The sequence below is a fragment of the Thalia democratica genome, chromosome 2, assembly GCF_965202585.1.
Source record: "Thalia democratica chromosome 2, ktThaDemo2.hap1.1, whole genome shotgun sequence".
NCBI classification, from domain to species: domain Eukaryota; kingdom Metazoa; phylum Chordata; class Thaliacea; order Salpida; family Salpidae; genus Thalia; species Thalia democratica.
Window position 1 is genome coordinate 27,409,522 of NC_139166.1, and position 11,033 is coordinate 27,420,554.

General features: G+C 28.0%; 1 protein-coding gene across 1 annotated transcript; it reads left to right on the top strand.

Moving 5' to 3' along the window:
- Positions 1 to 5,935: 5,935 nt before the first annotated feature.
- LOC145829638 (uncharacterized) lies at positions 5,936 to 9,095 on the top strand. Its single transcript, XM_082937490.1, has 3 exons — positions 5,936 to 6,257; positions 7,255 to 7,336; positions 7,871 to 9,095. Exons 1-3 carry the CDS (start codon positions 5,953 to 5,955, stop codon positions 8,879 to 8,881), a joined length of 1,398 nt encoding a protein of 465 aa, XP_082793616.1. The 5' UTR covers positions 5,936 to 5,952; the 3' UTR covers positions 8,882 to 9,095.
- The last annotated feature ends 1,938 nt before the right edge of the window (positions 9,096 to 11,033 follow it).

The following is an 11,033-nucleotide window of genomic DNA, read 5'->3' on the forward strand; positions in this document are numbered from 1 at the left end:
TTAATAGTTGATGAATAATTACTTATGTGTTAATTAAATTAATGAATCTACCTTTTTACTTGCATTTCCATTGTTTTGAATGTCATGTAAAGTCAGTCAACAATAACATTTAATTGTTGTTGTTCTAATTGTTTGTTCATTTCTGAATGATGCAACTTAAGAAGAGTTTAGCTTAAGATAAAACTAAGAGCAAGAGAAAATTAACAGCAAGAGGAAAATAAGAGCAGAGTCAAATAGAAATGTCTAACACAATATTTTATGCCCTATGTATATATAGCAGCTATAATAAATCTTAACTTTATAGTATAAGTTATTTTATAAGTTATTATTTAGTTATTCACACTTAATAAAAAAAAGGTTATTGCATTTAGTACGTGTTTCTGGCTTTAATTAATTTTATATTAGTTATTGTAAATTTTATAACATTTTAAAATTAATTAGTTTGATAAACAATTATGAAAAATTAACAAGTTAAAACTTACAACAAATTTTAACTAGATATTAGGGATATTTGTGAGTTATTAATTTATTCTGTTAAATATTAACATAGAGGCTTTAGAACAATCAAATAAGAAGAACTTTAAAGAAATTGATTCACATTAATAGTACAGGTTGCAACAGAATAAAACAAATACTAATAATAGTAATGATGTATCGTTTAAGTATTTTTAATCTGTCAAAAAACACCTTTTACAACTTAAGATCAATTTACTAATAAAAATAGTCAAAAAAAGATGTACTTTTGAAAACCTGAAAGAATTTCTGAAAAGCCTCGAAGAAAACTTCCTCAAAAAAAATCCCTTATATACTACTAAGACCTTTTTTAACTCCAGAATATCTAGTGTAAGTTTCAAATTATGGCCTCACGAGCTCCCCCTTTTAAATCTTTCGGGCCCCCTAAACTTCTGAAAATTTCATATAATATATAGTCTAAGTTCCTAAATTACCCTTAAATACACCTAAGATTTTTTTTGCTTTTCACCATTAAGGCCATAGGGGGGGGGGGTCCGACTTTTTTTTTACAAAAAATAACTTTGGCTTTTATATGAAAGCTTTAAATACAAACTACAAGCCTGTTTTTATAGAATTCAAAAATATAATTTAACTTTTGAGATATTTTATTTTTTGTAAAAAGTTTCCGATACAAACGTTATGGACCGCAAATTTTTCGGGGTCAATTTTCTTGGAAATTTAAAAATTCACTAAAAACCTATCTCCTCCTTCATTTTTTGACCTAGAGACTTCAAATTTTCAGGAAATGTTCCTTTTAATATTTTGAAGAATCTGAATGTTGGAATTTTTGAAATTTTGAAAAATAAAAATTTTATCCACAAAAAACTAAAAAAAAGGGTAGTTTTTTGACAATAATTTTTTTTTTACTCAAAATTTAAAAAATTCCTCCAACTTGCCCTCAATGATTATGCTGTTTTCTAAGAGTTTTTATGTACCTTTTATGCTAACTTAAAAAACTTAAATACAACTGAAAAATAATTAAAAAATTGGAGCCTTGTAGCAAATATTAAAATCTGATAAGCTAGGTTTGTACTAGTTGATATATTACAAATCACTAATAAACTTCAAATCAATATACTATTTGCCATAGACTTAAATTAACTAGAAGTTAATACATTATATCTTGACCCTCTGTGGTTTGAAATAGCATAAATTAAACAGAGCAGAATATATAAATTTAAAGAAATTATTTTACAGTGAGTCAGATGTGTTAGTCAACAAATATGAGTAAATTCAAGAAGCAATTAAGTTTGGTTTAAAGATTTCATTATTTAAAAAAAATTCAAAAATCTTTTGTACATAGTAATTCGTTAATATTACAGATACAAACGTTATGGACCGCAAATTTTTCGGGGTCAATTTTCTTGGAAATTTAAAAATTCACTAAAAACCTATCTCCTCCTTCATTTTTTGACCTAGAGACTTCAAATTTTCAGGAAATGTTCCTTTTAATATTTTGAAGAATCTGAATGTTGGAATTTTTGAAATTTTGAAAAATAAAAATTTTATCCACAAAAAACTAAAAAAAAAGGGTAGTTTTTTGACAATAATTTTTTTTTTACTCAAAATTTAAAAAATTCCTACAATAGATAGATCTCTTTAAAGTTTAATGATACACATTCTGTAAAAATTTGAGAAAGATTACTCAAAAAATGAAGGAGGAGATAGATTTTTAGTGAAATAGTCTTTTTTTGCATTTTTAGTTTTCGCCTTCCATAAGGAACCTATTGAACGCCCTTTCTTTGATCGCTTATATCTCAAAAGTTACTTTGAGTTTTTTTAAGCGGTTAAAAGTGTCTGATAGCTCAGATTAAATTCTACAAAATAAGATCAAGTTGTAAAAAACAAAGTGGACCCCCCCCCCCCTATGGCCTTAACTCCAGAATATCTAATGTAAGTTTCAAAATATGGCCCCTTGTGGCCCCGTTTCTACTCATGTGGCTCACTTTGGGAAACCCTGATTTAAAGTGACAAAAAATGATATTTTATCTATTAAAAAAAAGACTGATTTAGCCTGACGCGCACAAACCCTGCTGTGGTCTTAATTTATTTAAAGTTGTTTAAAAGTTTTAGCCAAATAAATTATGTCTAAGAAATTTGAACTTTCCTGTAACCAAAAAATTATATGTTAAAGCCAAAGAAGGGGTAAGAGCTTTTTAGTAATTAATCATTGATCCTAAATTTCTAAGCTCTTAAAGTAAAAACTAGTAGTAAATTAATTAAATAAAATTTTAGATGTAGCCAATGTTGCAAAAGGTTTTTTCAAACAAATATATGAGAAAAAGATAAATTAAGAAAAAAACTTTAGTTTAATTTAACTAGAATTTGAAGATAAATAAATAAAGTATTTTTCATTTTAGATTCTCTATGATCAAAACCTTTAATTTTCAGGATAAAAACACTATTATGACACAAAAAATAAGTTCTAAAATAAATAGAAAATTAGAATTTGTTAATCTTTACCAATATTAGACAATTATTTAAAGTTGCTGTTTATTATTAGAATGAGAAATTTTGAAAAGAATAACCTAAAGTTTTGGCAATAAATATTTTTGATTACTAAACTTTCTCCTTCCATAAGTCACCAATACAGTTCCTCAGCCTTGATTATATATATCTTTTAAACTGCTTATGAAATATTTTGCCTGATGGTAAAGGGGTCCTTATGGCGGTTTTGAAAACTCTTTGAGTTAAAAATTGCAAGATCGAAACCTACAAGGTTGACGCATATAGAAAAAAATATAAATAAAATACCTGCATCTTAGATTAAAACTTAAATCAGTCTTAACCTCCAAGTTGCCCTCAATGATTATGCTGTTTTCTAAGAGTTTTTATGTACCTTTTATGCTAACTTAAAAAACTTAAATACAACTGAAAAATAATTAAAAAATTGAAGCCTTGTAGCAAATATTAAAATCTGATAAGCTAGGTTTGTACTAGTTGATATATTACAAATCACTAATAAACTTCAAATCAATATACTATTTGCCATAGACTTAAATTAACTAGAAGTTAATACATTATATCTTGACCCTCTGTGGTTTGAAATAGCATAAATTAAACAGAGCAGAATATATAAATTTAAAGAAATTATTCTACAGTGAGTCAGATGTGTTAGTCAACAAATATGAGTAAATTCAAGAAGCAATTAAGTTTGGTTTAAAGATTTCATTATTTAAAAAAAATTCAAAAATCTTTTGTACATAGTAATTCGTTAATATCTAATAAAAACCCTATTAGTATTACTTCATATCATGTTCAAAATATTCCTGTTTTATTTTTGATTTTGTTCTTTATTCAAGTTTTTTTCTTCAAAAAGTGTCAAATTCAAGTTTTTTGTCTATTTCTGAATTTCACAGTCTTTTAGGTGAAAGGGCCATCCTTGTTAACTCCTGTAAACTCATAATGATTAAAAACCATATTTTCACTCATTTGTGTTTTCAAATAAGGATCAATGTTAATTTTTCTAACAAATTTTTGACCACCATTATTGTCTTATTTATTTAAATTAGTTTAACTGTTTTTGGCACATTAAAGTTTCTTTAAGTATTTGAATGTCGTATTACCACAAATACATGTTAATACCACAAAAGAAGTAGGAGTTTTTTTTAATTAATCATTGATCCTAAATTTTAACTGTTAAAGTATGAACTATTAAGTTTTAAATAGTGATTTAAATAAAGTTTTGAGATATAGCCAGTGTGCCAAATTATTTTCCAAATAGACATATTGAAAGAAAAAATCATGTTAAAGGTTAAATTGTTGGCATTAAAAATTCAAAAAAAAAAAATAAATTAATGGCAACAACCTTGCAAGGGGTATTTTTAAGTAGTCCTATGGCAAAGAAAAAACTAAATTTGCTTAAGAGTTAACTATCAATGTTTTCAAGTGCTTGTTTTCTTAAATCTTACTGTAAATATTGAGGAAATAAAATTAAATCTCAAATTATGTTTAGGTAGGGCAAATTTAATTTAAGGTAAAGATTAGTTACAATAATGAGTAATAAAGTAGTATAGACATTGAAATTATTAGTTTAACTTGTTTAGTAAGCTATTTAGACTGTGAATTTAGAGCATGGTTTCCCAAACTTTTTTCAAAAGACTCCCTATAAAGAAATTAAAAAAGTTATGGCCCTCTCCAACAAGATTTATCATAAACTACCATAAAGTCTCTATTTAACCTATTTTTTTGCTCTTATCAACAACTCCAGAATATCAAGTGTAAGTTTAAAGTTATTGCCTTTGCCCCCCCCCCTTTTCTGGCTTGTAGCCTCCTAAATTTCTAATTTTTTTTTCATAAATTATGATGTAATGTGTCCTCTCTACTGCTCATGGCCCCCCATTGGCGCCTTTGCTGCTCATGGCCCCTTAAATTTCTGTAATTACCCCCAAGGGGGCCACTTGGCCCAGTTTGGTAAACCTGTTTTAGACTGTAATTTTAACAAGGCCTTTTCTTCTAGATTTAAAAGTTCAAGTTTTTAATTTCATGTGATAATTTTTTTTTTTGCTTTATTAAACATTTTTACTCATGATAGTTAATTTTAATGTTCATCAAACTTAAAATGATGTAAATTTGACAAAAATTTTTATATAAATCTATTTTTATAATTGATGCACTAACTAATTATTCTAGTTAAATTTTTTTACACAGTTACTTTAAAAAAGGACTGTGCCATTGTTTATAAATTAAAAACATTATTATCCTTAATGCTGTAAGTATAATTTTATAAGCAGTGAATATATAAACATTTGATTAATTATAGGTATTTTATATTTTTAAGTATTTAAATGTTTTTTTTTCTAAAACTAACAAATAAATGTTACAAACAATAAAATTATTTAAATTAAGATAAGGGAACACTACATTTATTTATTTAATGAAAAACTTAAGAGAGTATTAAAGAGTCTACATTTCAACTGTGTTTTTTTAAAATTACATATTTATAAGTTTGATAGGCCTTTTTTATGTTCTGTCAAAAGTACCTTATTTTCCAATATATTAAAAAATCTTAAATAGAGATTTTTGTTGCTGTTTTTGGAATCTTTTCTTTGGTTTAAAGTTCAAAAATAACTGTTTATTTAAGCATTAAATAAAATTAAGTATACTTTTTTAAGATACTTATTTTTCAACTTCTTAAAAATAAAAGCATTAACTCTGTTTATTATAATAGTATAACTTTTTTATAATTACAAGTTTTGTGATCAGCATTTTCTAGATGGATTTATATTTTTTGTCTAGCAGTCAACATTGTTTTTCTATAAAATAAGTTTGTGTTTAATTTATAACATTAGATAGTAACGGTGTTCAGTATTATCAAAAATAAACTGTTATACTAAAGTAATTACATTTATTTATTAGTTTTAACCAACTTACTTTGCTAACTGATTAAAGTTCCCCCGTTTAAACTTCATTTCAGGTTAACAATAAACACTATTAAACATGGACGATTCGTTCATGGACCTTTTCACTCCGCTCAAGGACTCTCTGGACGCGGATCTGGTAGAAGACCCACTTGAAATGAGCTGCTCCGAGTTTGCCGACATAGACCAAACTAAATTCGAAGATATGCTGCCGCCAGACGGTAGGTTTTCAGACGGGCCTTTGAACAGGATCAGCCCGGGCAGTCTGGAGTTTCACCGTAAGGAAAAACCGGGAGCAAAGTTCACCAAGGGCAAGGATCTGCTAGGGTCCAAAGTGGTGACGAAGCTCATCCGCATGATCCACGACAAGCTGCTCAGTCATGAGTAAGTGTGCGTGCATTTTTTTAATAAAAGTTTTATCTCCTAAAGGCTACATTTTACGCTTGTTAAGGCTGAAAGCTTTTGCTTGATCATGTCAGATCAAGCTATTAGGGTAGTAAAAACTTTTTTTGATTTTTAAAAATACCTGGCTAAGTCATGCTAGTTTTATTTTGTATCTTTCGGGCTAGTTTGTGTTTAAAATTTGATAATATCAATAATTTTTCTATTTAATATGCTGTTGTACTTTGAACTAAAGGTGGGAAACTATTCCAGTCGGTGGGCTAGACATGCCATAAAATTTCTATTGTTGGCTGGACTTGTTAAAAATTATTTTCAGACTGTGTAGTTCTGAAAAGCTGAACTATAAAATGTTTAAAAAATGATTAAAATCCAATTGTAATGAAAAGTTGTTATATAATCACTACTGCTTACTAAAAATGAAATTGATATAATTTTGGAAAATATTTGTTATTAAAAACTAGTTTTGATTATATTTCACAAACTAGTTTTTATCTGAAAAACTCAGAATAAAACTTCTATTTGGCGGGCCATTTGTTGCCCACTCCTACTTAAAACAAATAAGACTTCTAGTGTTTGTGTTTATTAAGTAATATTAAAGCCCAGTTGTTTAAAAAAGTTTTTATTATTTGTCATTAATACTTTTAATTTAAAAGATTTTTTTTATATTTATAATTTTGGGCAAGTTTATTGTGACTCAAACTTGTTTTGATTTCAATCAATTGCAACCTTACGTGTGATTATACTTATTATTTTAATTTTTTTAAATTGATGAACAACTTTTGTTTGATTATTTTTATTTTCCAAGTATTTATCTAAATATGTACTTGTAAATATATATGATAACAAAATTAAGTAAGTTTATTTGCTTTAATTTACTGTGTTCAAGATTTAAAGTCTTTTTAAAATATGCTTAATTAAAAAAATTGTACTGATTATATTTTAAAGATGTGTAGGTAGCACTATTTAATATTAAAAACAGAACGGAAGAAGTTGTTGATCTTACCTGCTCTCTAACAAAATATTTCAAAGGATCAGCTGATCCTTCTGTCATCACTGATGAGGTTATTTATTGATAAAAGTATTTTTTTAACTTAGTTCATTCATATAAATTATTATCAATTTAAGTTAAATATTTGAATACAATTATTACAATATAGCAAGTTTTAAAAAAATAAAGAAGAAACAAATATAAGAGAATATATTATTTTAGAGTAGAATCTCAGAGTATAAAAATTAATTCATAAAATAATGAAACTTTTTTAGTAATATGGTTTAAAACAAAGTTATTATGTAAGCAGACTGTCAGTTGGGATTATAACTAAATATTTTACTGTATGTATATAGTTTGATTTCAATCACTTAAAAAGTATTATCTCATAGATTATTCTGTATATAAAAATATCTTAATTATTCATACAATGATAATAATATATATTTTTAAACAGTACTTTCAATGTAATTCTTACATTATTTTTTAGTTTTTTCTTCACACATGATAAACTTTGGATTTTTTAATATATTATAACAGTCTAAGTAAAAAATCGTTATTAAACTTTAATACAATCAACGTTTTTTTTAAACCATTCACCTTCCAGATACTGTGGCGTTTGGCAAACCACCTCAGCTTCTACCACGACCGGGCCGACACCAACTCGGTGCAGGAAAACAGGGAGGCTTTTGATTGGACGCACCTGAACCAATTGCACATCTTGCTCGAGTCATCGTTCCAGCACCTGCTGAAAGGCGACGTCGAAGCGGCGCACTCGTGCCTGGAAGGCTTCGAAATTTCCAAGTCGACCGTCAACAAGGAGGTGCTGAGGAAGCAGAAGCACGAGGAAAACTTGGAGGAGATGCGGCACGTCATGGACGGCTACCTGGGCCTGGTGGAAGCCCAGAGGCTGGCAGAGGAGTGCGGAGCGTTGAAGGGGAGCGGAGAACTGGACGCGAGGAAGAGCTTGGAGATGCACGAGCAGACGAAGGAGGTGATGCTGAAGCTGGAGCAGGCGGCGGGCATGCAGGGAAACTGCTGGGACGTTTTTATACAGGGGCTGAGGGTGGCGGACGGTTTGAGGGTGGAGCTGCTGGAAGTGTGCGGGACTAAAGAGGACGAGGAGTTTAAAAACAAAATGGAGGATGTACTGGAGAAGAACAGCTACTGCGAGAGGAACAACCCGAACGCGCACAAGCACTACCTCGAACATTTGTACTCAAAGTCGAAAACCGACGAAAGCACGGACAAGAGCGAGCTGATGGTGAAAATAAAAGGCGCTCTGCAGAGGCTCCAGGAAGTTGATCCCTCGTCAGAGGACTGCCTCCACCTGCACAAGATCCTCATGTGCGAGGCCAAAAGCTCCAAGGACAAGGCGGAGAGCTACGAGGTGCTGATGAGTATGCTGGACGACCCGAGATGGAAAGAGGACGAGGAAAAGTGGAAGTTGTTGCGCGACAGTTTGAAGAAGGACAAGGGAAAGCTGAGGAAGATATTGAGGGGTTGTTACGTTGATGCGGGCAGGAAGAGTTGGTGGCCTGAGTTTCACTTCAACGAGGAGTTTGGTATTTTGCCCGTTAAGAGGGAAGTGTGGAAAATTTTGAGCAAGTATGGTTAGTTTTGTTTAAATTAATATGAAAAAATAGGTAGTTTGTTTTTAAATCAGGTTTTTTAATTTTTTTCTTGATAATTTCTGGTAAAATTTTTTAGTACCAATTAGTTTTTTAGTCTAATTTCTAGAACTTTTAAAGTTTAATGTCGTACTTTGTTACTTGGCTAGTTTGATTTTTAACATTATGATGTAATGGGTTAAATTAGTGGATATTCTTAATACCCGTGCAGTTTTTAAAACAGTTTTTAGTTGTTTGAAAATTTCAAGCTATCATGTTTTAAATGACTAAATATAATAACTAATAATAATATTAATTTGAGCTTTAAATATTATATTGTTGCTAAACTTTTGATTTAATTCAAGTTTTAAAACTATTAATATTTGTTATATGATTTTTGTTATGTATTAGGTTATAGAAATTTTTATCACATAGATACTTATATTTAAAAAAATATTTGCAGTTTTTTAGACTAGTTAACTAAAAGTCTACTAGTAATTGCCTAGTAGTAACCTACTAGTCAACATTTCTACTTCTTGATATTTCATATTTACATTTAGAATTCTACAAATCTTTTTAACTTTTTAAGTCTATAAATGTCTCTAGTCTTAGACCTTAACATTATTTGCTGCTTATAATAAGTTTTATAAATTTTATATTTCTAGTTTAATTGCATTTTATCTTTAATAAGTTTAGAAAACTATTTTAAAACTTAATAAGTTTTAAATTTTTTGAATAATATACTTTTGTCATTTATCTCACAATTTTTAATAAAAAGCTTTCAGGCTAAGTTACAGCTTTAAGATTTCTTAAAGTTTAATTTTGTTTTCATCTTTTGTTATTTGCTGTCTTTATACAATTTAGGATATTTTAGTTAAGTTTTAATAAGTTTTAGGAAATCTTAATACTGTGCTTTATTATTTTTGTATAAATAGTTGAATAACTTATTGAAATAAGTTTGTTATTTTATTACTACCTGCCCGAGCAGAGAAAATTTGTAAAAATAAAACACTTAAAAGTATTTATTTATGTTTTCTTTCTAATATTAGAACTGATATCATATTTGAATACAATTATTTCTTATCTGTATTTTTTTATCATCTGTTTTAGTTAGTAATACTTCTTTAAACTGTTTTCCCTTCTTTATGTTCAAAAGTATAGCTTATAGTTGCAGTAGGTAAAAATAAAGTTTATTTTTGGACTCTACTGTGAATTTTTTGAGCATAACAGTAAAATACATAAATTAAAATTACTTTTTTTTTTGTCATAAATTTTCACATATCGGATCTAAACTTTATTTTATAAATTTTAAATTTAAAAGACCGACCGCTGTTATAAAACAAAAACAAGTTGAATAAAGTGTATGGAGGATTGGTTTAAGAAAAAGGACTATTAAGTTGAAAATAGTGCATTTAAAAAGTATTTGTTTGTCCCGAAAGGACAGAACATAAATAAACCAAACAACATACTTTTGTTGCCCAATTTTTTTTAATTGTTCATAAGAGGTGTAAGTTGAAATATTAAATTTGTATATTTCATGTAAGGGATTTTTAACTATATCAAATAGTTACAATTGTTACTAAACCTCTACAGCATAGGTTAATATTGTTTTTTTTCAGTATATAATACCATCGATTTCTTAATTCTTGGTTGTTCAGAATTTGTAATTTTTCGGGGAAATTTTTATTGTAAACTTCTTGTGATTATTTTCCAAGTTGTAGAGGTTTTATTTCTACGAAAAAAGAACTTGATTCCTGCTCTTACCAATTATTACGATGCATATTTTTTTCAGCTAAAAACGGTCGATATCTGGCTAAAACTTGTGAACAACTACTTTTAAATGTTCATTTTTTATTTAAAGTTTTTTTAAATATAATTATGTAACTAACATAATTTAAAGTTTTTGTGTTAGTACGTATTTGATTATATTTAAAATTTGTTAGCAATTGATTTTCCAAGTTTTAGGTAATATCAAACTAAAATTAGTATATAAAGTAAAACAAGATTGTTTAATAAATTAAAATCATCAAGTTGTTTAATGAGTAAAAACTGATACATATAATAAATTTAGATTACTTTATAAATCAACGTACTAGTTTGAAATAAATGAATTAAAAAACTTTGTCAAAAACAGAAAAGTTTGTAACGTACCTAACAGTG

Coding starts and splice junctions, on each gene's coding strand:
- LOC145829638 (XM_082937490.1), top strand. CDS start 5,953: ATGGACGATTCGTTCATGGACCTTTTCACTCCGCTCAAGGACTCTCTG. Junction 6,258..7,254: donor GACAAGCTGCTCAGTCATGA/GTAAGTGTGCGT, acceptor TATTAAAAACAG/AACGGAAGAAGTTGTTGATC. Junction 7,337..7,870: donor CTTCTGTCATCACTGATGAG/GTTATTTATTGA, acceptor TTCACCTTCCAG/ATACTGTGGCGTTTGGCAAA.